The 27,623-nt window shown below is 41.4% G+C and overlaps 1 protein-coding gene across 1 annotated transcript in view; it reads right to left on the reverse strand.

The window, feature by feature from the left end:
- Positions 1-26,368, reverse strand: part of zmat3 (zinc finger, matrin-type 3) — a 72,528-nt gene extending 46,160 nt beyond the window's left edge. The window contains exons 1-2 of the mRNA XM_068041659.1: positions 25,723-26,368; positions 2,511-2,848 (exon numbers count right to left, since the gene is read on the reverse strand). Of these exons, the coding sequence (XP_067897760.1) occupies positions 2,511-2,848; positions 25,723-26,368 (984 nt within the window). The remainder of the gene's footprint in view (positions 1-2,510; positions 2,849-25,722) is intronic.
- Positions 26,369-27,623: the final 1,255 nt, after the last annotated feature.

Genomic DNA, 27,623 nt, shown 5'->3' on the forward strand with positions numbered 1-27,623 from the left:
AGAAGGTGGTGGTGAGCTGCCTTCTTGAACCGCTGCAGTCCATGTGGTGCAGATACACACACAGTGCTGTTAGGGAGAGAGTTCCAGGATTTTGATCCAGCAAAACTGAAGGAATGATGACATATTTCCAAATCAGGAGGGTGTGTGACTTGGAAAAAAAACTTGCAGGTGGTGGTGTTCCCATGAACCTGCTGCCCTTGCCCTCTAGGTGGTAGAGTTTGTGGATTTGGAAGGTGCTGTCAAAGGAGACTTGGTGAGTTGCTGTGGTGCATTGTGTAGATGGTACACACTGCTGCCACGGTGCACCAGTGGTGGAGGGAGTGAATGTGTAAATTAACGGATGGGGTGCCAATCAAGCAAGCTGCTTTGTCGTGGATGGTGTTGAACTTAAGTATTGTTGGAGCTGCACTTATTCAGAAACTCACGCTCCTGAATTGTGCCTTGTTGATGGTGGACAGGATTTGGGGAGTCCGGAGGTGAGTTACTCGCCACAAGGTTCCCAGCCACTGACTGCTCTTGTAGCCACAGTATTTATATGGCTTGTCTGATTACATTTCTAGTCAATGGTGACACCTGGATGTTGATAGTGGGGGAATTCAGCAATGGTAATACTGCTGATTTTCAAGGAAAGGTGCTTAGATTCTCTCTTGTTGGAGATGGTCATATTTTAATATTCCTCCTCTCGTCCCATACCCTTATCTCCTCTCCTCAATGCCCTGAATCTCCTCTCCACTCCACTCAATGCTCTCCATTTCTCCCCTCCTTTTCCCTATCTCCTCCACTTCTCATTAACTGACCCTTAGCTCTCCTCTCCTTTATTTCTCCCTTTCTGCTCTTCTCCATTTATAAACTTTTTTCCCCATCATTGCTCACCTCATCATCTCTCCTTACCCTTTTCTAAACCTATTCTCTCTGCTCCTCAATCTTCTCTACTCCTCCCCCATCAATCAATACAAAATGGATGCACAAGGAAGGCTATCAAAGATTACTTAGAAAGCAAGGTTCGAGGCAGCGGGTGGTGGGGTTAAGGTCAAGTCAAAGTTGTGCACAGTTAGAGAGAGCACCAAGATCACCTGATCATCATAATGGGGGGCAGCGTAAGGGGAAAGAACCATATAAATGTAAACGATATATGTGAAACTGTTGCTTATTATTTTGGGCTCCATGAGGTCGAAATGTTGCTCTACACAAGGGATTTGCAACCTGTGTGAACAGGGCAAGCAACAGTGCATCCTTTTAACCAAATTGAAGAATCCTTACTGAGAAGCACTGAGTCTGAACATGGAAATGGCAGTTAGAATACTGAATTCAATGCCAAATCATGTACAGAATGTGAAATAAGGAGGAAAAGAAAGATGGGATAAAGAGAGATTAAAAAAGAGACAGAAAGAAATAGTTTAAGAAAATGAAATTATTTTTGGATCTCCAATAATTATTAAAATCTGAAGGATTGAGAATCTACACTTGTAAAAGGTAATTTTCAGTGACAGAGAGATTGTTTGGCAGTAATTAAAGATTTATTGTGCCATTAAAAATGCGCTTACACTAAAATAAATAAACCCTGGCGAGTTTAGAAGGTATCATGTGTGTACCCCAACCTCACGCCCTTCTACATATTTCAATGCTAAGCCGCTCGACAAGATATTGGTGTAGCGCAGCTTCTGGATAAGCAGGACAACTCAGATTTCCGCATTTAACTGTGCATGTGCTGTCGTCAGGGTGAGCTGTCTTTTTTATGCTTCAGTAACAATGAGCACTGTTAGCTTCATGTTAATTCTATACCATATTACAACCCAATATGAAGTCAAAACATTATAATAAGGATAGAATGTTTGACTACAAAACAATGACTGAATTACATCTGCTGCTCTAGTCCAATATCTCCACCCTCTAGCCCCACTTCACCTGAAGACAACACATGGTCTTGATTCCCTGTGTGTAACATGAGAGATTAACTTGTTTATATATAAATTCACTTCCAGCATTTAACATGCAGGCTACTAGAACAATTGCAAAGAAATTTGCTCCAAGTATTTAACATGAATGCTACTAACTCATTTGCAGAATAGTTTTAAATTGTAGCTTGGTAATTTGTTGTGCGTGTATAGATATCAGGTAAGACTTTATTCACGGTGATGTAACTGGATTGATTTCTTTAGAATTAATTTTTTCCAGTACAAATGCAAATTAGCCTTACCAGAAGCAACTGTTAATCTCAAGGCAGAGAGGAAGCCTCAATACATCAAGAAAGGTAGCTAGGCAAAAGCAATAACGTCCAAGACGCCAGACAGATGGTATCCAGCTCCAGTTTAGGCTCTAAAGCTAGATTTTCCAACTGGCGTTATTTTAACATTGCTATTCACCCATTTATTTTGAACAAACAATGCCAGTCAGAAAATTTAGGCTTAGGGTTTTTTTCATACAAATTCACCTCTAGATATTTCGATAGTGTGATTCAACATAATAATGCATGCACACACACACACTCACTTTCTTTCTGGCCCACTCACCTGATAATGTGCCTGTGCTTGCTGTGTTGAATTTAGGGATACGTTGCACAATTTACAAAGTAGTGGCTTACAGAGATCTGCTAACACCGGATCTTGGTCTGCATCAACGGACGGTACTTTTTCTTGCGGTAACAGAACAAGCTCTGACTGAGATGGTTTAAATAACTGTGCAGGTAACAACTGTGAGGATGGTGGCATCATTGCAGATGAGGTAGACTGAAGATTCTGGGGTTGCTTTAAGAGCAGAGGTTCAATAGCAAGAGGCTGCAGTGTCTGGGCTAGAGCTGTGTGGCGATATGGCTGTTGACACATTGTTGGTCCAGACGTTACCTTTGTTTCTGGCGATAAACAAAAAAGAGTAAAGTTAAGTTTCTATAACTTGTTTGCATGCACTTCCTGTCTGATGAAACATCAACATCCTGAAATGTTAACTGTTTCTCTCTCCACAGGTGCTGTCTGACATGCTGAGCACGCCAGCATTTTCGGATTTCCAGCATCCGCAGTATTTCAATTTTGAACTTCCTGTCTGCACCACTTGACTTTCTGTTATATTTTTGTGTCAACTTTATGCATTATAAATTGCCATGCATAATCTTTAGTGTATAATTCTGTCACACTGATTGCCCAATCATCAGTGACTATACAGAAGCTTTCGAGGCTGTGTAACAGCTCAGCCCCATCCTGATTTTTCAACTGAGATCCTAAAATGTAATTAAACACACATTAAAGTTTGTATTTTTTATTTTTCACATTACCTTTATGTCACAAAGTTTTTTCCCATCTTTATCTCTTACACCTGGCTTATTTAGAAATTATAAGTTTTCAGTTCTCTTTAGGGTCTCCTGCTACAGATCACTATGGCCACCCATGCTCTCATTGAAGTCAAAAGCTGATTTCATTCTTTTGCAGACAACACCACAAAACATAAAATTTGAAGGTGATATACTGATATGTAAGTTAAATCTACCTGGTAACAACTAATATTTTGGAGGCCTCTGTTCCCCAGAGTCTTCCCTGTGATGTACTTCCCCAACACTCACTCATGCTATAAAAACATCCACCAACTTTATAGGCAACATTACACTACAAAACCAAGCATCCTCCTTTGCAATAGCTTCCGCTCTGAGCACGTTTTCCATTTTAGGGATACTCCCACCAACACTACTATTGATCATCGTTTGTGACCCCATCCCCTCATTCAATAGGACTTCCACTTTTGAAGCAATCCTCGCCCACCCAGGAACATCTTCTCTTGGTGACCCCTTGCCACTGAGTGGCATTTTCATGATAATAGTAGAATTTCCACAACTAGATAAGCAACCCCCTATCACACACAACATACACACCTGGTAATTGCCCCTCCATTCACAGGAAAGTATTTACACAATCCCACTCTGGCAAGTGAGCATTATTGCCACCACTCATTCCAAAGCTCCCCCCCCCCTCCACCCCACCCAAGGTGAGCAACCTTGTTCTCCCTCCCTGAAGGATGCAGGATGGGTGCAGCAGAAGTAGGAGGAGGAAGAGGAGGATGAAAAGAGAAAGAAGAGTAGAAAGGGATGGGAAAATTCATGCAAATAACAGTGGGGGGATGGGGGAAAGGAACTGAAAGTGACCAATAGGATGGGGAGATCACCTGTTTCTGTCACTCCAGTTCGACTTTTATGTGCAGTCCTTGGTCTCTGCTGAGGCCTACAAGGCAGTAGTTCTCTCAGTCTTCAGCTTCTGCTCTTTTAATGTCAATATAACCAACACCATTACATCCCTCCACACCATTTTTCAAACAAAGATATGTTTTTACCTCTTGTGGTGCTACAGTGACAGTTCCATTGTAGCACTGCTGGCATTTCCCTCTGTGCCACTAACAGGCCCCTTGTTGGTGGGAAACTTGCTTGGGCCTCACCATGCATGGGAAAACACTCCTGATCCAAGGAAATGGAAGAGGATTGTTGTTAGGTTGCTACTGAAGCACTTAGGCTTAGGGGAATTCTTGTCCAGTTTCCTGTTTTGGAGAGGAAACCAGAAACATATCTTCAGCCACCTTTTAGCTCAAAGGAACCTGGATATGTACTTGTTGAGGTCCTGGAACTGCTGAATTGCATTGCAAATAGGCAGCATTTGGAACATAAAGAAGCGAGGGGGAGCATATTTATCTATATGATGTTCATTTTACTCAGCAGTAAAATGAACAGGCTCTTCCATCTGTTCAGGTAATCACATATGCTGTTGAGGAGTGAGCAATCCTAATTTTTTTTCCAGTAAAAGGCCCATGCGTTCCATCCTAAGGTAAATCTGCTTATAACCTGGGAATTGACTGAATTCTGATTGTTTGGAAGGTGGATGGGAAGGGATGTAATGGGGTTGGTAAATGCAAATTGGGTAAATAATACTGTATTCGCTGCTCACAATGTGGTCTCTTCTACACTGGGGAGACCAAACGTGGATTGGGTGACTGCTTTGCAGAATACCTCCACTCAGTCCGTAAGCATGACACTGAGCTTCCGGTTGCTGGCCATTTCAATAGCTCCCCCCATCCCACCTCCCGCTCTCATGCTCATATCTCTGTCCTGGGATTGCTGCAGTGTTCCAGCGAACATCAACGCAAGCTCGAGGAACAGCATCTCATTTACCGATGAGGCACGCTACAGCCTGCTGGACTGAACATTGAATTCAATAATTTCAGAGCATGACAGGCCCCCCCCTTTTTATGTTTAGTTATTTTTTTTCTTTATATTTTTTCTTTTTTCCTTTTTTATTTGGTTATTTTATTTTAGTTTTTTTAATTTGGTTAGTTTGTTTCTACCGTGCCTACCCACTTTCTGTTTTTTTTTTAATTTTAATGTTTGTGCTTGGAGTGCTTTGTGCTTTACAGTCAATTCACACCCTCTCTGTACTAACGCTTTGTCTTTCAGCACGCCATTAACATACTGTTTGCCTTTGTTCCATGACCTTCTGGTCAGTTATTCTCTGTGACCTTGTCTTATCAACACCTTTTTTGTTATCTCTTGCCCCACCCCCTACTTTACTTGCTTAAAACCTTTTACATTTCTTATATTTGTCAGTTCTGAAGGGTCACTGACCTGAAACATTAACTCTGCTTCTCTCTCCACAGATGCTGCCAGACCTGCTGAGTATTTCCAGCATTTCTTGTTTTTATTTCAGATTTCCAGCATCTGCAGTATTTTGCTTTTATTTTAGTGCAACTTTGGGAGTTTGGATATGCACAGAATAACGTGGAAATCCAGAGATTGGTGTGAGTCTATGCTCCTCCATAGGATGTGTAAAGGGTCCCCACAGATTGCTATTTCCCTTGCAATTATGAATTTACTAGAACTTCCACTCTAACGCTGTTAGTCTCACCGTAAAAAACCCTGGAAAATGTTACACCTTGTTAAATGAGATGTAACTGACTTTTAGCTGCATATTAACTTCTGTTACGACCTCAGTAGAGATCATTAAATTTAAAACAGGAGAAATGACCAAATAAGGGATTACACAAGATTTTGCGTTTTAAGACTTTTACTATAACACCTAAACTAAAAATCAACATTAATCAAACAATACTTAGTAGGTAACTAATACACTAAATTACAGAGAAAGGTATTTCCTATTAACTTATTAACACACTTGAAAACCCCGCACAACATTTATACATTACACAATGTTATCATCGAAAGCTTTCCTTGCAGTTAAAAGTCCCAAACTCCTCCCAATTGCAATGGGTTGGATCTTCCAGTGTCCTTCTCAAAAAACCAATGTCCGCTTCGCTCACTAATAAAACAACCTCTAGCGACTCGATTGGTCTTTCTCCTCCGCAAATGTCAACTTTCGAATCAGATTCAAGAATTGGCAATCTTTTGCAATATCGGTGATCTGAAAGCAGTTGTTTCTCGCTCTCTTTTGAAGCTGCCCCTGCTGGTCTTCATGTCTTCCTTTCGGCCTGCCTCATCTAGGCAAGCTTGTCGAATTGATTCCGAACAAAGTCAATAGTCATTTGCCTTTTACAATTCTCAGAGTACATACGTTTGACCATAGCAAAACCACCTGGGCCTTCCTTTATTTCCAGTTTTAGTGCCCCTGGCTCCCTATTTACAACCTGAGAGTCTGGGAGAGTAAAACCCATTGTCCTTTAAAGGTTACAACCTTGCACCCTGCTTTCAAAGGGTTTTTGATCTGGGATCCTTGTTTGCATGGTACCAAGATCCCTGGTTTGTCTCTGGGCAGATGTGGCGTGAGGTCACATGTCTCCTCCAAATTCATTTTACACTGCATTGAAGATCATAGCTTTTTAAAACATAACCATACTACAAAGTCCAGCATTCATAACACTTCATAATCACTGCTAAACACCCTACTGGCCCTGAAAAGCTAATCAAATTTATTTACTGATTAACAAATTAAAATTTTCAGAAATTTAATATTTTTCATTTTTTGTAAGTCTCTATTTTAGCTTCTATCTTTAATGCAAGCATACATTTATTTCACTATCTGATGATGGATATTAAGTGTTTTTAACTTCCTGGTTTGCTGTGTGTTAACACTTCACTTTCAATTGGTTGTCTACCATAGATCACTGAAGGCAGCAGCACAGGTAGATAAGGTGGTTAGGAAGGCATATGGGATACTTGCCTTTATTAGCCGAGGCACAGAATATGTGGAGCTGTATAAAATGCTAGTTAGGCCACAGCTGGAGTACTGTGTACAGTTCTGGTCGCCACACTATCGGAAGGATGTGATTGCACGAGAGGGTGCAGAGGAGATTCACCAGGATGTTGCCTGGGCTGGAGCATTTCAGCTATGAAGAGAGACTGGATAGGCTAGGGTTGTTTTCCTTAGAGTACAGAAAGCTGAGGGGAGACTTGATAGAGGTATACATAATTATGAAGGCCTCAGCTAGGGTAGATAGGAAGAAACTTTTTCCCTTAGCAGAGGTGTCAATAACCAGGGGGCATAGATTTAAGGTAAGGGGCAGGAGGTTTAGAAGGGATTTGAGGAAAATATTTTTCACCCAGAGCATGGTTGGAATCTGGAACATACTGCCTGAAGGAGTGGTAGAGGCAGGAACCTTCACAACATTTAAGTAGTATTTAGATGAGCACTTGAAATGCCATAGAATACAAGGCTACAGGCCGAGTGCTGGAAAATAGAATTGGAATAGATAGATTTGATGGCCGGCATGGACACGGTGGGCCGAAGGGCCTGTTTCTCTGCAGTATAACTCTATGACTCTACCCACTTGTTGACATCATTGATGCTGCATGCCAAGAGATCCCTTTGATTTAAATTTCCCTGGGGCAAGGGGAAATTCCCACCACAGAGATTGTTAGATCTTCTTGGACAGCTTTCTTCAAGGTCAGCAGCGCGCGCCCTTGCCTCACCACTGGCCATAAAATCCATGCCTATGTATTCAAAAGCCTTTTTCTGCAACTAGCGGTAACACCAATATGAGTATATTCTTGCTGTTCTGCTGATGCAAAACATTGAAAACTGAGGCAAGTGTACTCTTGCTGTTGCAATGGAGCATGACAATGCAGTTTGGTTCGCTGAGAAACATTGTCAGATGAACTTGTTTTGGTTAGGGAGGAGTGGTGACTGAATCAAAGAGGTCAGAATTTGAAAAACTGACATGGGCCTGTTGGATGCACAGACATTGGGGCATACCTTTTTATGTATTAGGGTAGTCGTAACTGATTTCAAGGATCCTAAGAGGATGTTTATAGCAATATATGGGAGAAAAGCTTTGTTAGCATGGGGGTCAGTTCAGGAATTGGGCATTATAGAACTCAATGGGAGACTCAATAACCCTGTAGCTTTGCCAAACTGTGGGCCCAAGATTACTCTTGAGATGCTACAAGGCCCAGGTCACAGCACCAGTCTTAAACTGCCATGACTGTCTGTTCAGAGGTCTTAGATCTGCAGGAAGCTTGTTGAAGTCTGGGGATAGAGGACAACTTGCATTATCACTGCGGCTCCTAAATGGAATGTGACATTAAGAGTATTGCCGTGGGAAATGTGGAGATATTTGTGTTTTAGACCTAGTCACTTTGGACATACTGTTCCTTTTTCATTATGTCTGGACCCGTTTCCTACTTATTGGATAATTTGGCCCATGTACACTTAGGGATATTATTTTGTTTGCCAAATTAGGATTTGATTCCATAATAGGCCCTGGACAATTATTCTCTTTTATTTTGCAACCTTCACCTCCTAGTGACTTGCTAGATTGCCTCTGCATCAAGCAAGCACATGTTGAGCAATCCTAAATTATTGTGCATATAATTGATTCCCCTTCCCCCCCCCCCCCCCCCCCCCCTCATTAACTACAGCTCTTTCTGACTGAGGGATACAAGTTAGATGAAAAATCCCTGAGAAGGTCAAGCAGTGGATTATAGCTGAAGGTCAACTGACTCTCTTTCCTTCCCATCTGATTCAGTTTGTGCGCTAAATATGCAAACCTCATGAAATGGCCGATGGAGTGCCAGGTTCCCTAATTGTCTGCTTACATTTATTGCAGTATTTCATTATCATTCACAGCTTGTGATAGGTTTTTATCTGCGCTCAGGACAGTGCCTATGAAACAAGCAAAGATCATTACACTTGGAAGACAGTGGTCACAATTCCTGTACATCATGGGGAAAGGACTGTGGGGAAATTATCTTTAAGTCCGTAGGCTAAACTTTATCCAGAGGGATTCTTGGGAATGGTTCTGTTGTCCTGGTGGTGTGTTGAAACCTATGATAGGGTTCTTACATAGGGGACAGTGTGACTGGGTAATTTGTGCTACAGTTCACCTTCAGCCTAAAGGAAGAGGGGCTTTTGTTTTATCTGGGTTTCTGTCCATGGAACTGTTGCCAGCTTGGGATCAGGTATAAGGAATAAGCTTCAGGTAGTGCAGTACTTATGCCTTTGTTTTTCAGGTGGTAACTGCGGCCTCAGAGTGTAAAAGGGCAGTCCTTATTTAGGGTTTTGAGCTTGGCAGAATATAGCATTCATTATCCGATGCTCAAGCTTCAGACATCTATTTTTAATGACATTAACAGTCTTATGCATCCATAGCAGCTCAGGGGAAATGTGAACAAAAATGGGTAGTCAGTGTCTGTGGAAATGCAGTTGTTTCTTGACTTCTGCATTAGCCCTGATAATCTTTTTAGGTTGGTAAATGTGAACTCTCACAACACCCTAGGGCTGTTTTGGTTCTGAGGTTCAGCATCCTGTGGGCTGTCCAGAGGAGTCCAGATCAGTTGCCACGGTGTAGGATAGATGCAAAGTGCTCTAGGTGAAGAGGAATAAATCTATTATTATGCTTACATGAAGTGCAGCCATTGAAAATAACTCAAATGGAAGAGTTATAAAACTTGACTTTTCTTTTAAAAAGTGGACAAAGTGCTGGCAAAACTGGCCGCTGAAGGTCAAACTGTATATTCAAACTGTCTTACTGTTCAGCAAGGACAAGAGGATACATTCTAAGCTAAGAGGTGTCAATTATACCCATCCTGAACCCATCAAGAGATAGTTGTGAATTGAATGGGTTCTTCTGAAACAAAGAAGATGTGAAGTAGCCACTTCCTGGGCCACTGTCAATCACCACAGGGAGGAAGATCTATGTCTCCCAACAGAGGCAAGACGTGAGACCATTTTGACCTTAAAAGTAGCTCTCTGGAGAGAGAGAGGAGGCAAACATCACAAAAGCATGTCCAGCTGAGAGATAGGAGAAAATCCAGCAAGCCAAAAAAGATGTCCTGTTGTGAGTACTACACTTCAATTTTGTACAGCAGAGAACTGGATGTGATCCCCTGTCTTCAAACTGAAATTTCAACCAACAGAGAAATTTACGATCAACACAGGCCTGCAACTTTAAAGAGAAAGTGACCTTCAAGAAGATTCAACAGGTTTACCATGAACCCCAAAACCCTACCTCATTTCAAACCACTTACCCCTTGTCCTCTCTATCTATCTCTTCTTGTGCGTGTGTGTATATATATATGTGCACAAATGAATGCCTGTGTGGGTGTGGTTTCGACAATTTCGGGATAATGCACATTGTTCAATAAATAATTAATCTTCTGTTTTAAACCTACAAGAAAACCGGTTGTTGCCTGTTTATTTGACAAATAAAATACAAAGGAGTTAAAACCCTAGCAACAAAAACACTTGCTGTGGTTAGCTGGGGATTGAACAGTGGGGACCACCTGTTAATTGGGTATCAATTGTTTAATTTTATGTAGGTGGTGGGTATTAATTGGGGTCTTACTTGAGCACTTATAAGGAGACAATTACTAAGACTGGTGAACATTTTGAGCATGTTTGTAATCTTTTTACTATTTACAATGAATGTGAAACTGAGTAAGATAGGCTACAGAGGATGGTTGCCTAAAGCTATTGGAAACTACAATTTTTTTTTACATAGAAAACTAAAATCTGACTGGCTATTGTGGAAAATATGGCAGAAAGCAAGTAAATTGTTAGGGTATGATTATCCTGGAGTCTGAACCATATGAATAGTAGAAGAATGAAGCAGATGTGTGGACACGGGTTACGTCCCGACCGAGGAACAAGGTATGGCCTTGGCACTGTCACTTCCTACCAAAAGTAAAATCAGAAGTAAAGTATTTTGTGAACTGGATGCTCGTCAGTTGGATACTGATGAAGGTTTGGATCATCTGCTAGAATTCTTGGATGAAATTTACAAGAAAGATGACCTACTGAATGCATATGAGGCATGTCAGACTTTGATAGATTTTGGAAAACAGATGGTTATTCAATGGAGTGTTATGGAAGTGCTTCCTTTTTTTTTGAGGACTATTATTTAAATTGTGGAGATGGATTCATTGGAAGGTTGAAGATTTCATGCATGCTGGACTTTGCTTTGTTGATGACAGTTCACTGAAAGGACATTGAGATGGTGTTTGAAAACAACCTGTGCTGAAATCATGTGCTTTAAGCTCAGTAAACAACAGAAACCTTGGTGGCCTGGAATAAACCTGCCTGATTAATTCTCAACTTCACCTGAAAAGAACTGCTTTAGAAAAGATCCCAGCGACTTGTCTCCGTATACCCGGATGCCAGACCAAAGGGAAAACTGACTTCCTTCCATATCTTCTCTTTTTTCTTCAAGAATTAGCAAGTATTTGGCCAAAGTATTCTTTTTTTAAAATCTTTTTTGTAACAGACTTCTGCAGAGAGAATTTCTGGATTTTTTTCAGAGTGTGTGGGGGGAATTTAAAAAGGGAACTTTCATATTTCAATCTGTGTGTTAATGCCTTGCTTTGTTACTGGATAAGTCTTGTTTGATAATAAACTGATAATTTTGTTGTTTATTAAAGAAACCTGGTTGGTGTATTTTATTCTGGGTTAGAGTAGAGTATATGATTGACCAAATTGGTAACTGGGTAAACATTTTTTAAATATATGTTGTGCCTCGCAGAGAAGTGGGACTAGAAAAGACAGCGCACTCCTCCCACCTCGGTCATAACAGCAGGAATATATCATGAACTTTAACAGACTGTGTAAAAAATTGAGGAAATTCAATTTGGAGATCCCTGGTTCAGTGCTAGCATTTAAATTGCTAGAATGTGCTAGGGCATCCCATATGGACAGGCTCCTGGTTCTAACTGGTGTTCGGTTCTTGGACAAAGACCTCCCTGTTGGATCAAATGTCTGCTGCCTTCAAGAAATTCCTGGGAAAACAGTCATTTTCTGCAGCCCTAGTAGAACAAACAGGCATTCTACTGTGACACTAAGAATGGAGGACTCAATGATCACTGGATTTCAAAATGGTTCAGATACTGGATGCAGACATAAGTATAATGGAAGAGTTAAAGACAGGAGGAATGAGGACGAAAGTACCTTTAGCAGGTCTGGTTATTACAGCAGAAGACGGAATTGGAACAGCAATCATAGGTGAATGAATCCCAGGAATAACCAAGGAAAAGTTAATAGGTGCTCCTGGTGTGAGTCGAAGTATCATTATGCAATGAACTGCCCAAAGAGGATGGGCAGAGGCATTGAAATAACACATGATACAGAAAACTCTAGGCAGAAAAGGAGGAGACTGATGAATCTGAACAAATTGTACTAGTCACAAGGAGTTTTAGTCCTGTCATGAATGTGCTAGTTGCAGATTTGTTCAACTGTGCTATATTAGATAGTGCCTGCATATTGACAGTTTGTGGAACTGATTGGTTACAATGTTATCTGGCTTCACACAGCAGTGAGGATCAATGCAAGGTTACGCAATATAAAAGTACTACCTTTAGGTTTGGTGATGACAACACATTGAAGTCACTGAAGAGATTAATAATTCCATGAAAAATAGCTGGAGTAAGCCACTTTATCAGTACTGCTGTAATCTCTATTGTTGAGTAAACCTTCAATGAAAAAGGCACAAATGAAACTTGATATGGAGCATGATAAGGCAATTGTTTTCGGAAAGTCAGTGGAAGTGCAGTTTACTCAAGTCAGGGCATTATAATATACCCTTAATAAAACCTGATATTTTTAGTCAGAGTGTTAGAGAAGTATTAATGGCATCAGATGACAGGAATCAGAAATAAACCCAAATTGTCTTCAAGTTACACAGACAATTTGCTCACCCTTCTTGTTAAAGATTAAAAACCCTGCTCAAGGATGCTGGTGTGATTGATGAAGAGTATATGAGGATAATAGAAGAGATTAGTGAAAAGTGCGAAATATGTAAAGAGTATCAGAGGACGCCATCACATCCTATTGTAAGCCTTCTATCGGCAAATGACTTTAACAAGGTAGTTGCCATGGATTTAACGGTATGGGACAAAGACAAGAATATTTTCATTCTACATTTTACAGACTTAGCAACTAGATTTAGTTTTTCTACAATAATACATAGCAAGGAAAAAACTGTCATTATTGATAAAATCATGGATAAATAGATAGGGACTGGACATGGGGTACCAGCTATGTTTCTGACTGATAATGGAGGGAAATTTGCCAATGATGAGTTCAGAGACATGTGTGAAAACATGAACGTTATGGTCATGAATACTACAGCTAAAAGTCCTTTCAGCAATAGGCTGCGTGAAAGGAATCACACAGTGATTGATGCATAATATCTTAGCTGACCAATCCAACTGCAAGTTGACAACTGCCTTGGCATGGACAGTTCATGCATTTCAGATGGCTGGGGGATACTGTCCCGATCAATTGGTCTATGGGCAAAATCCTAAATTGCCTTCAGTACTGTGCGACAGTCCTTCTGCTCTAGAAGGTACTACAATTAGTTCAATTTTTTCTGAGGTTGAGGCCCCAGCACTGATCCTTGTGGCACACCATTTGTTACATCTTGCCAACCAGAAAATGGCCCATTTATGCCTGCTCTCTGTTTCCTGTTAGCTAACCAATCTTCTATCCATGCCAATATGTTACCCCTGACACCATGAGCTTTTATTTTCTGCGATAATCTTTGATGTGGCACCATATCAAATGCCTTCTGGAAATCTAAGTGCAGTACATCCCTTTTATCCACAGCACATGTTACTTCTTCAAACATTTTACAATTTATATAAATGACTTGGATGAAGGGACTGAAGGTATGGGTGCGAAATCTGCTGATGACACAAAAAAAGGTAGGAAAATAGTTATGAATGTTAGGGTCTGAAGTTTTGTTATTGGATGATAAATACCTGGTAGTTCAAGATAATAGGGTGAACAGGTGTTGGGTGTCAATTAGTTAATCGTATTCAAGTGTGTATATATAAAGAGCCAGCCAACACTGGCTGTGGGTGTTGTTTGGAGAGCAGAAGTAAGCTTTATGGCAAGCAATTGCCACAAAAACATCCTGGTCTCAGTGTCTACTTCACAAACAGGCTTGGAAGTTTCTTGAACATTGGTAGCAGAGGATGGTTGCCTGAAAGTGAAGATTGGTGACTAAGATTTGTTTTCAGACAAGAGATTAGAGGTTTTTTTTGAGAAGGCTGTATCTGGAGTGTTTTTTTGAAGAAAGATGACTGAAACCAAGTGTAAGGTGTTGGGATATGATTTTCCACTGCTGTGTTGTGAAGCTGAACCTTATGATCAATGGAAGAATTAAGTTGATCTATGGACACTGGTTATGTCTTTACCAAAAAGGAGTGCAAGGGCCATTCCTTGCTTTTCACTTCCTGCCAGAAGCAAGATCAGGGGCTAAGTGTTCTGAGTAGAGGCTCATCATTTGAACAATGAGGAAGGTTTAGACAATCTCTTGAAATTTATGGATAAAATTTATATGAAAGATGACTTATTGAGTACCTATGAGGTGTGGTTGAACTTTGATAAATTTAGAAAAATGGATGGTTCTTCCATAGAAGAATGTATTATGGATTAAACTGACTGTATGCTAGGCTGCAGCAATTCTTCTTGGAAATTCCTACATCTGTACTTGCCTTCAAATTGTTGGGTTGTGCTAGGATATCTAACATGGATAGGCTCTTGCTATTAACTGGAGTTAGATTCAAAGAAAAAGATATGCTATTTGATTAGATGGATGACCCCCACACCCCCCAAAAAAATATTTTGGTAATACATTCCTTTCTGGCTGCTTTCATGGCACAGATATGGTGGTGACACCAAAGGTGGAGGATACAATGCTAGCAGGATTTTGGGGCCCATTCAAGTATGGGGCCCAAAAGGAGAAACACACACAATGAATGAGGATAGAGACCTTTTTGGCAGCTACAACAGACAGCAGGAATTGAGCAATTATGGTAGAAGGATGAACCCAGGAACAACCAAGGGGTGATCAACAGGTGTTTCCAATGTGACTCAAAGTATCACTGTGTTGCACTGTCCAAAAAGGAATAACTGGTTTTTGAGATGACATATGATGTGGAATGTTCAGAAGTTGATGATGCTACTGATCAATCAGAAGGAACTGTACTGGTCACTATAAGCTTCAGTCGGTAATGAGTGGCCTAGTCAGATTTGTTCAATTGTGCAGTATTGGACAGTGGGTGTATGTCCACAGTATGTGGAGTGGATGGTTATGGTGTTACATGGATTCTTTAAGTAAGGAAGACTAAAATAAAGTCAAAGAATAGTACAGTTCTACCTGTTTCAGGTTTAGGGATGACAACATGTTGATATCACTAAACAGTGGTAATTCTGTGTAAAATAGCAGGGGTAAATCATTTTATTAGTACAGATGTAGTATCCAGTGATATACCTTTTGTTAAGTAAACTGTCTATGAAAAAGGCTCTGATGAAATTGGATATGGAACATGATAAAGTGATTGTCTTAGGAAAGTCTGTAACTTTGCGGTTTACACAGTCGGGACGTTATTTTATTCCTTTAGCGAGACCTAGCATCTCTAAGCAGGATGTTAAAGAAGTATTAATGGCATCTGGGGGTAGGGACTTAAAGGAGAAAAGGCAAATTATTTCAGTACTACATCGACAGTTTGCACATCCTCCTTGTCATAGGTTGAAGATTCTGTTAAAAGATGCAGGGGTAATAGATGATGACTATACTAAACTTATCAAAGATATCAGTGAAAAGTGTGACGTCTATTAAAAGTACAGGAGGACGCCATCGTGACTCATAGTGAGTCTCCCATTAGCTAGGGACTTTAATGAAACTGTAGTGATGGACTGGAAAACATTTTTATTCTACACTTTATAGGCTTGGCAACTAGATTCAGTGTGTCGGCTATAATTTATAGTAAAGACAAACAAGTAATAGTGAACAAGATAATGTAAAGGTGGAAAAGAACGGGTCTAGGAGCACTAGCTAGGTTTCTAACTGATGGAGGAGAATTTGCCAATGGTGAGTTCAGGTGTATGTGTGAAAATATGAATATTGTAGCAATGTACATGGCAGCAGAAAGTCCTTTTTATTAATGGTATTTGAGAGAGAAAAATCACACTGATTGATGAAATGCTTAGCAAAATTTTAGCTGACCAGCCAAATTGTAAATTGACTACTGCTCTGGTATGGGCAGTACATGCAAAAAGCATGCTTCAAATGGTTGGGGGCTACAGCTCCTATCAATTAGTTTATGGCAGGAATGCAAAAATACCTTTGGTAACGTGGGATCATTCCCCAGCTTTAGAGGGGACTACAATTAGTTCAATTTTTGCAGAACATTTGAATGTCATGCATGCAGGGAGAAGAGCATTTATTCAGGTGGAAGTTTCAGAAAAAATCAGGAGAGCTTTGAGGTATTGGATCAGGCCATCAGAAGAATTTTGATATCGGGGACATGGTGTATTACAAAAGAGAAGGGCAGAAAAAATGGAGAGGCCCAGGAAAAGTTATAGGAACTGACGGCAAAATGGTGATTTTGCAACATGGCAACCAAACAGTTAAGAGTACATTCTTCGTGGCTTATTGGCACTGATTATACATTGACAGAATCTGAACAAATGATGGACACTGATGCTGCATTATGTACTTCGCAAGCACATACGTCAGACCTTTGCGAGCAACAGATTGACAGATAATGGGCTGACTGAGTGGACCAAATGATAGTGAAGATCCAGATAAGGCCATTTATCCCAAAAGTAACTACTGAAAGTTGGGACTAGAGTGACATATATGCCAGAAGGGACTAGTGAAGGAGGGAAGGCACCATTATAGGAAGGGCAGGAAAGGCCACAGGGAAATACAAACATTGGCTGAATGTGTGCAGGACAAAGGATAGGATATCAAACCTATAAATTGGAATAAGGAAGTGAAAATGTGGAAGGTCAGACAGTGGGCCTGAAGATGATCATAATCCAAGGAAAAGGTCACAAACTTGTGAAAGGAAGTCTGGTTGTAGGAGGGACAGGTTGAGTAGTAGTAGTCCAGAAAGGGATAGGAACTCTAGTAGGGGACATGGTTTCAAAAGAGCAAGGACCAGAGAGCAGGTGAGGGGCGCCACAAGAAGTAGGAGCCCTTACGATAGAGAAGCTCTAGTGGCTAACAACAAGTTAGATGGTAAATTGATAAAGAATGCCAAGCAAAAAGAGTTTGACAGTTGGAAAGAGTTTGGTGTATACACAGGTGCCAGATAGAGGACAACCAGCATGATCCTATAGATGGATCGGTACAGAGCAACTACTTCCCAATGGTACATATAAAGAGAATGCAGACTTGTAGTGTGGGGATTTGAGGAACAACTGGGCAACCAGGAAGTTACAGTGGACTCCCCAACAGCAGGAAAAGCAAGTTTGAGGATTTTCCTAGCCCTTTTAATGACACTCATGGGAAGGTAAGTCCATTGACATCAAAGCAGCATTTTTGCAAGGAGAGAAATTTCAAAGGGAATTATTTTTAAATCCACCAAAAGAAGCTAGAGATATAGAAGGTAAATTTATGGAAGCTTAAACAAGTGTTTATGGGCTAAATGAGGCATCCAGGGTGTTGTATTTTTCAGTTAGGTCCATCCTACTAAAAGCTGGCTGTGTTCAACTAAAAATGGATCTGGCAATGTTTTATTGGTACTATGCAGAAAAACTAGCAGGTATTTTCTTGATGCATGTGGATGATTTTCTGTGGGGAGGATCTGAGGCATTTGAGAAATTTGTGGTAGATAAAGTTCTGCAGGAATTTAAAATTGGAAGCCAGGCTTCCAGAGCTTTTAAATATATAGGGTTGAATATTGGGCAGACTAAGTTGGGAGTAATCCTAAATCAACAGTCTTACCTAGAGAATGTAATAGGATCCCAATAAATTGGGCCAGATCCTCTCAAAAGGAAGACTCTGCAACCAAGGAAGAAGTAGACCAGTTCAAGAGCTTAATTGGGCAGTTGAACTGGTTGTGCACACAAACTACGCCAGATGCTTGCTATGATGTGTACGAATTGAGCACCATGCTGAAACATGCTACTGTTGGGGAAGTGCTGAAAGCAAATAAGACATTGAAGAGATTGCATTTGTACAAATGTACACAAGTTTACAGCATTGGGTGACCCAGAAGAAATGAAATTAGTCATTTTTAGTGATGCCTCATACTAATCTTCCTAATTGTTATTCGAGTGCAGCAGGATTCATTATATTTTTTTGGTGGGAAGAAATTATAAATGTTGTCTGTTAGCCTAGGAATTGAAGAAAATAAAGAGGATAGTTAAAAGCGCCTTAGCTGCTGAGACACTTGCACTAATAGAAGCGATAGACATAGGTATGTATTTATCTAATATAAGAGTTCCTTTAAATATAAGGGGCAATTGGAGAAATGTTTTCCTATAGAATGCTACGTAGATAACCATTCTCTCTGGGACAATGTCCATTCGACAAAAAGTGTCATGGAAAAGTGATTGAGGATTGATCTCGCAGTATAAAAAAAAATGTTGGAAAGAAATTTCCAAAATAAAATGAGTTGATGCAAGTCATCAGTTTTCTGTTTTACGAAGAGGTGCTTGTTCAAGAAAATTTAGATGTCCTTGAAGAGGGTTGTCTTGTGTTATAAGTTAGGAAAACATAGAAATTTTTTGATATTGCTTTTTCTTTTAACAAGTTTTTTTTTAAAGGGGGCAATATACAGCATGTTAATGGTTGGTGCTGTTGAAAGTTAGTGATAAATAATGTATCATTATTTTGATTTTAATTTATTTTATGTATTTAATTTAAAGAAAAAAGTGGGAATCTGTTGGGTCTGAAGTTCTGTTAATGGATGATAAATACCTGGTAGTTCAAGATAATGGGGGGGGGGGGGGGGGGACAGGTGTTAGGTGTCAATTAGTTAATTGTATTTAAGTGTGTAGCCAGCCAGCCAGCAATGCCTGTGGGTGTTTGGTTGGCAGTAGTAAGCTCTGGTGAGCAATTTCTGCCAAGCATCCTAGTCTCAGTACCTACTTCACAAACAGGCATGGAAGAGTTTCTCTAACAATGAGGTCATAAGGAGGGTACAAAAGATATAGATAGGTTTAGTGAGTGGGCAAATGGAGTATAATGTGGGAAAATGTGAAATTGTTCTTTTGGCAGGAAGAATAAAAAATCATTATCCAGATGGTGAGATTGCAGAGCTGAGATGCAGAGGGATCTGGGTGTCCCAGTGCATGAATTGCAAAAAGTTAGTATGCAGGTACAGCACATAATCAGGAAAGCTAATAAAATGTAATTGTTTATTGTGAGGGGAATTGAATGCAAAAGTAGGAAGGTTATGCTTCAGTCATACTGGGCATTTGGTGAGACCACATCTGAAGTACTGTGTACAGTATTGGTCTCCTTACTTAAGGAAGGATGTAAATGTATTGGAAGCAGTTCAGTGAAGGTTTACTAGACTAATACTTGGAATGGGTTAGTTGTCTTATGAGGAAAGGTTGGACAGACTAAGCTGTATCTGCTCTAGTTTAGAGTAACAGGTGTATTGATAAAATCCTGAGGGGTCTTGACTGGGTGGATGTGGAAAGGATGTTCTCCCCAGTGGGAGAATTTAAAACTAGGTCACCCTTTTAAAAAATATGGGGTCACCCATTTAAGACAGATGAGAAATTTTTCTGAGGATAGTGAGTCTTTGGAACTCTCTCTCCCTCAAAAGGCAGTGGAAGCAGAGTCTTTGAATACTTTTGAGGTAGGTAGATTCTTGATAAGCAAGGGGGTGAAAGGTTTCTGGGGGTTGGTGGGAATGTGGAGTTGCGGTTACAATCAGATCAGCCATGATCTCGTTGAATGGCGGAGCAGGCTTAACGGGCCTGCTCCTGCTCCTAATTCATATGTTTGTCCTTTAGCTTGGGAATCTAAGAAAATAAAAGATCATTAAAAGCACTTTAGTGGAAACTGGGTCTTGTGGAGGCAGTGGATATGGGGTTCTATTTAGCAAATATTTTAGATGAGATCCTGAACAAGGGACATGTTGAAGATGGGATACCCATTGAAAGTTATGTGCATAATTGTTTTTTTTGTGGGACAATGTACACTCTACAAAAAGTGAGGAAAGACCTTGTACTGATCTTGCTGGATTGAAACAAATGCTGGAGAAAGGAAATCTCCAAACTTAAATGGGTCAATGCAAGTCATCAGCTATCCGATTGTTTCACAACGAGATGCAAGTACAAAAATGTTGCTTGGGGTGCTAGGGGAGTGGCATCTTGCAATTTAGTACTTTGTACCTAATGGAATTTATTTTGAAATCTTTGAGCATGTTAATACTTTGTACATAATATGGACCTTATTTTGAGATGTTTGAGTATGTTGATATAAATTTTTATTATAAATGAAGGGAATCTTAACTATTTGATTATATGCAGGTGGAGGTTATTAATTGGGGTGCACTTGTAAGCAGACACTTACTGAGACTGGTGGAGGGTTTTGAGAGGAGTTATATTTGTAATCCTTTCACTCTGAACAATAAATGTGAAACTGAGTAAAGAGGCTCCAGCATCCTGCCACAACAAGCTTTCTGGAATTTAACACCACCCACACCCCTCAACACATGGCTGTAATGCTAATTTTCTCCACACCTTCAGGAATGAAGACCGATGTTTGTGTGAGGTCCTTGGTTGCCATTATTTATTTCTATAGTGGCCTCCTGGTATCTGAAGCAAGTAGATCACCTGTGTTCTTTCCATTCCAGTTATTGCTTCCCTCCAGGCTAGTTTCCAGCATATGTTACAGTTCTCCATCTAGCTGTTTGCAATGTGGATATCAAAGATTTCTGCAAGTACCACATTAAAAGTCTCATCTGATATTGGACAGTAGCTCTATACAATGCAGTACGTTCTGCCTGAGTCCTGTCTCAGATCCTGGGGATTTCATATACCTCCAGGAGGTGGCAGGATGGGCTTCCAATGGCATCTCCTGAGTCTTTGATACAATGCACGAATGCATTGATTGTCATCCTATTGCATGCACTGCTTTGCATTCAGGAGTTGCCTTAATCATGTTTTGGGAGGAGTTGAGTCTGCACATGGTCTGGTTTCTGTGGATGCTCTATCTTGAATTTGGAACTGCTGAGTGATAAAGGAGTGAACTCTATTTGCTACTGGAGGAGGGAAATCAGTGGAACAGCCAGTTATGTCAGCAGACAGATCAGCAGGCTGGGTCAGGATAAGGAGAGGAAGCAATTCTCCAATTGTACCTCCTACTAACAGCAAGTGGAGAAGTTGTAAAGCATATTTGACAATGGGGCAATGAACACCCATGGTAGTTGTAGGTCCAGTGTTTTTGGATTGCATTCTTTACTATCACTAGATTTTTAGTATTCTATATAACTTTGCCGCAATAATCCTTGACATCACTAGGAATAGTGAGTGCATAGAGAATGAAAATAGCATTCTGATGTAATGTTTAGAGATACAGCACTGAAACAGGCCCTTCGGCCCACCGAGTCTGTGCCAACCATCAACCACCCATCCATACTAATCCTACACTAATTCCATATTCCTACCACATCCCCACCTGTCCCTATATTTCCCTACCACCTACCTATACTCGGGGCAATTTATAATGGCCAATTAACCTATCAACCTGCAAGTCTTTGACATGGGAGGCACCCGGAGGAAACCCACGCAGACACGGGGAGAACTTGCAAACTCCACACAGGCAGTACCTGGAATTGAACCCGGGTCGCTGGAGCTGTGAGGCTGCGGTGCTAACCACTGCGCCACTGAGGAGCATTTTTTCCCCCAAAGGGCAGGGTTAAATGTATACACCAGGAAATGTGAGGGACTGCAACTAATCTGAATGTACTGGATTTGAGTACTTTCTATTTTCAAAGATGTGCAATGTTCAACAATATTTCATCCAGCATCCAAGCAGAATCTGTCTATTAAAAAAAAAAAATGATTTCTGTTATAGAAAAACTACAATTCCCAATGTTTGCCATACTGTTACAGCAATGAATGCAGGAATGCTAGCCACAGGTGAGGTACTGCAAGACTGGAGGATAGCTAATGTTGTGCCTTTATTTAAGAAGGGCAGCAGGGATAAGCCAGGGAACTACAGGCCAGTGAGCCATACATCGGTGGTGGGAGAGTTATTGGAAGGGATTCTGAGACAGGATTTATATGCATTTGGAAAGGCAAGATCTGATGGGGATACTCAGCATAGGTTTGTGTGTGGGAAATCATGTCTCTCGAATTTGATTGAGTTTTTTGAGGAGGTGACCAAGAGGATTGACTAGGACATTGTCTACATGGACTTTAGCAAGGCCTTTGACAAGGTCCCATATGGTAGGCTGGTCCACAAGGTTCAAACACATGGGATCCAGGGTGAGCTAGCCAATTGGATGCAAAATTAGCTTGATGGGAGCCAGAGAGTGGTAGTGGAGGGTTGTTTATCAGATTGGAGGCTGGTGACCAGTGGTGTGCTGCAGGGATCGGTGCTTGGACCCTCTGTTTGTCATATATATTAATGATTTGGATGTGAATGTAGGGGGCATGATTAGTAAGTTTGCAGATGACACCAAAATTAGTGGTATAGTGGACAGTGAAGAAGGTTGTCTAAGGTTATAATAGGATATAGATCAACTGGGAAAGTGTGCAAGGGATTGGCAAATGGAATTTAATGCAGACAAGTGTGAAGTGATGCATTTTGGGAAGTTAAACCAGGGCAGGATGTATACAGTAAATGGCAGGGCCCTGGGGAGTGTTGAGCAGACACCTTGGGGTGCAAGTACATAGTTCCCTGAAAGTGGCAACACTGGTACACAGGGTGGTGAAGGCGTATGGCATGCTTGCCTTCATCAGCCGAGGCATTGAGTACAAGAGTTGGGATGTCATGTTACAGTTGTACATAGCGTTGGTTAGGCCACACTTGGAGTACTGTGTGCAGTTCTGGTCGCTGCACGACAGGAAAGATGTGATTAAGCTAGAGAGGGTGCAGAAAAGATTCACAAGGATGTTGCCTGGTTTGGAGGGCTTGAGTTAAAAAGAGATTGGATAGGCTGCGTCTGTTTTCCCTGGGGCGAAGGAGGCTGGGTGGGGACATAATAGAGGTATATAAAATTGAGAGGCATAGATAGGGTAGATAGCCAGAGTCTGTTTCCTATGGTAGGGGTGACTAAAACTAGAGGGCATAGATTTAAGGTGAGGGAGGAGGTTTAAAGGGGATCAAAGGGGTAAGTTTTTCACACAGAATAGTGGGTATCTGGAATGAGCTGCCTGAGGAGGTGGTGGAGGCAGGAACAGTAGTAACATTTAAGAGGCATCTGGACAGGTACTTGAATGAGCAAGGCATAGAGGGATATGGAATTAATGCAGGCAGGTGGGATTAGTATAGATAGGCATTATGGGTGCGGTGGGCCGAAGGGGATGACTATGACTGAATTGGGAAAGTATTATTTGACATCCCATAAATAAGACCAAATGTGGCAAAAATCCAACAGGTTCACTAATGTCTTTCAAAGAAAGGAATCTGTCTTTCCTGCCAGGTCTGTCCTATGACTTCAGTCTAACAATATATGGTTGACTCTTAATGCCTTCTAAAATACCCTATTACCTTCTCTCAGCAAATAGATACAGGCAATAAAAGGCACCAACAATTTTTTATAGTGGAAAAACCTACCTATCATACCTTCTTTGTAGTCAATCTGCCATTAGATGCACTGTGACAAAAGTTGCCAAGGCAGAACACAATTTCTTATACCACCACCTTGTCTTCCCTGCCCCCCAGCTGCCCCCAACCTCCCATCTGGTCAGTCTTAATTTAATTAAGTCATTTCTGCCAAATTTAATTTAGTTTTCATCTCCAGAAAAGATCAGTTATTATTTCTGCTTTAGTCACTGCTGCCAGTTTACTTGATTCATTGATTGTGATCTGTTCTTATTTACTACAGTCATTGTTCCTCATTTTGTATTTAATTCCTCTACTGCCAAAGTAGCTACCTCCACATTAGTTCCGAAGAAGGGTCACTGACCCGAAACGTTCACTCTGCTTCTCTTTCCACAGATGCTGCCAGACCTGCTGAGTGAATCCAGCATTTCTTGTTTTTGTACCTCCACATTATGTTCATTGTCATTTAACACCCTCTCTGCACTAACGCTTTGTTTTTCACACCATTAACACATCCTTTGCTCCATGAGCTGCTTGTCAGTTATTCTGTAACCCTGTTTATCGACACCTTCCCTTTTGTTACATTTTGCCCCACCCCTGCTTTAGTTGCTTAAAACCTATTACATTTCTAAGCTTTGCCAGTTCTGATGAAAGGTCACTGATTTGAAACATTAATTCTGCTTCTCTCCACAGATGCTGCCAGACCTGCTGAGTGTTTCCAGCATTTTTTGTTTATATTTCAGATTTCCAGCATCTGCAGTATTTAGCTTTTTATCCCCAACCAGCTCTAATTTAATTTTATGGCTTTTTAAAAAAATATTGAATTCCTAACTTCCTATGTTATTCACTTGTTTAGGTATTATTTCACTAATATTTATTTAGGTTATTAACTCCAAGGATGCCTGTTGGTCTGCTGAGCTCCAACATTATTTAATTTACTACATTACTCTAAAACATTACCTTTCAATTCACCTCAACAAAGGCATTTATATTAAGTCTTTTGAATGACACCCACTTCAGGGAGTGTCCGTTATTTTCTCTTAGCCCTTGGCACTGCTCAGAGTTTGTCAGGGGACATCAGTTAGTGCATATGTAGATAGAGATCTCAATTTCGGAAAGACATTGCGTGAGAAAGGTAACAAAGAATCATTTAATCTATCCCCAGTATTTCCAATGTTAAAAGGTAACTTCTTTAAAACCCGTAAAAGCGGATAAACATTATGCATTTTTCCCATCCCCAATCAATGGAAGCAACCTCCCTTTTCATTAGAATACTGTCATTGGAAATAAGTGAGCCGTTAGGTCTGTAACTCAATGTACAAGTAAATAACTCAATGGCGCGCGAAAACAAAAAGCAATCGCATCTTTCTAGCAACAAATTCTTTTAATGTCAATGTCCCTTGTTGATACAGTAAAAATCCACTGCAATCAAATCATCATCCCCAGTACTATTATCGAAGTTAACGGGAGAGCTCTGATCATCAGCATTATTCAACGAAAATGTGCATTGTAATTTCTCGGGAGCCCTTGGATATTTACGTTAATCGCATCTACTGCAAATCTTTGCGTACACATATTTTTGTCGCGGGTCGCCACGACTTCTAATGTCTGCAGTCATTTTGCTGATAGCCTCCACTGCCTTACACTGATCGCCATTTTTTTTCCCCCTGCACCGTGCCCTCTGAGATTGTTTACAGCTTCCAAGAAACAGACCAGAAGCACCGTTGATTAGAGAAGGGACTGAGATCCCCAGCGACTACACTGCAATGCTTGGACAAGATATCTTACCACAAACGGACAGGGGCAGACGGCGACAAGTTAAAGGCGAGGCGATCAGGTAGACGGAGCCGGGCTGGGATGCTGTTGGACAGGAATTGCGTTGCCGTTTACACCTGGCACAGTGCAGGGAACGCGGGGCCGGCCCGGGCGGCCAGAGCATGCTGGGAACTCCGCGCGGCCGTTCTTCCACGTTCCCCCTCGGTTCAAAGCGTTTGTCCAGGCTCGAGACGGGAGAGCATTGCCGGGCTGGGACGTTGGGCGCTGCCACCACCCGCAGCGCGGCCTGGGGCTCCAAACGGCTCGAGCTATGGTTGCCATGGTGAAAGGGCAGCACGAGGCCTATGTGAGCAAAGCAAACCGTGAGCGCGGGTGGGGGTTGTTGAGAGTGAGCGGGAGGACTAGTATTGCAACCGGGTTCCGCGCGTGTTGACCAAATTGTCAGGTGGTTTATGTGGCTGTAGACGGTGCACCGAACGCAGGCAGAGGAAGAGGTGCGGCGCCAGCACACCTGAGCCAATAATATTGACAGCAAGTACTTGATTTTTGCCTTTCTTCCTCTGTATCCTCGAGCGAGAGGAGATGAGAAAAGGTAATTATTATTTTGTTTCAGCGCAATGAACTTTCTAACCCATAACTGATCTGGTACCCACAACATTTTTACAAAGTGCGTTAGTTTCACCAGTAATTAAGTTTTTGGCAATGGAAGTGACTGCACCAATGTCAGGGTGTAGCAGCTTGTCACTCAGACCCCTTGACACTAGGGAGCAGCCTCGTTTCTCTAATGTAACACTGCCTCCAGCAATTGTATGGCCCAAATTTTGTGATGCTAGTGACAGCGAAACTACATTCGCACTCATTACTTCACTGAAATTGACCAACTTCTGGAGTCAGTACATGCGTAAAATAATACGGAAACGTAGAAGTTGCTGTCGGTGATTCTGGGCTCTCCCACAGGGTGTGCTGTTGAGGTACCCCTGACTGCAATCAATGCAAAATCAATTGAATTGATGAGAACTTTCACTTTTATTTTGTGAGCTTGGCTGTAAAAACCCTCGGGAAAGTTACTTTTTTTATGCTTTCATGTGAAGTGGACATCACTGGTAGGCCAGCATTTGCCCATCCCTAGTTGCCCGTGAACAGTGTGGCTTGCTAGGCCATTTCAGAGGGCAGAATCACAAAATTGTTCCAGCGCCGAAGAAGGCCATTCAGCCCATCGTGTCTGCACCAGCTCTCCGAATGAGCAATTCACCAAATGCCATTCCCCTGCCTTCTCACCTAACCCTGCACATTCTTCCTTTTTCATATAACAGTCCAATTCCCTTTTGAATGCCTCAGTTGAACCTGCCTCCACCAAACTCTCAGGCAGTGCGTTCCAGATCCCAACCATTTGCTGCATGAAGAAGTTTTTCCTTTTGTCGCTTTTGCTTCTTTTGCTAATCACTTTAAATCTGTACCCTCGTTCTCGATCCTTTCACGAGTGGGAACAGATTTTCCCTATCCACTGTCCAGACTCGTCATGATTTTGAATACCTCCATCAAATCTCAATCAAGTAATTCACGTCATTCGTCTTTTTCCCTATCAAAGTGATTCCTGACAACACAGTCCAGTGCCAATGTCATCAGAGTGCTCCCAGCTTCACACAGGTGCAGAACGGACCCTTGCTCTCAGTATGGTGCTGCACATGCACAGTCTAGGTCAGCCAGGACTAATTCGCGCGTGTGTGTGAAAATGTCATCGCGTACTACAACATCTGCTCACCGCTCACTTCTCCCTCGGCTGCTCGCTCCCCGCTTCACCCCCCACCTACCTGTGGGTCACACGCTCCCCACCTCGCCACTTCTTCTCCTTCCACCCCCACCCCCCGGCTGCTCGCTTCCTGCTTCCACACCCCCCACCCCACCGTGGGCCA

This window comes from Heterodontus francisci, chromosome 11 (genome assembly GCF_036365525.1).
Source record: "Heterodontus francisci isolate sHetFra1 chromosome 11, sHetFra1.hap1, whole genome shotgun sequence".
NCBI lineage: Eukaryota > Metazoa > Chordata > Chondrichthyes > Heterodontiformes > Heterodontidae > Heterodontus > Heterodontus francisci.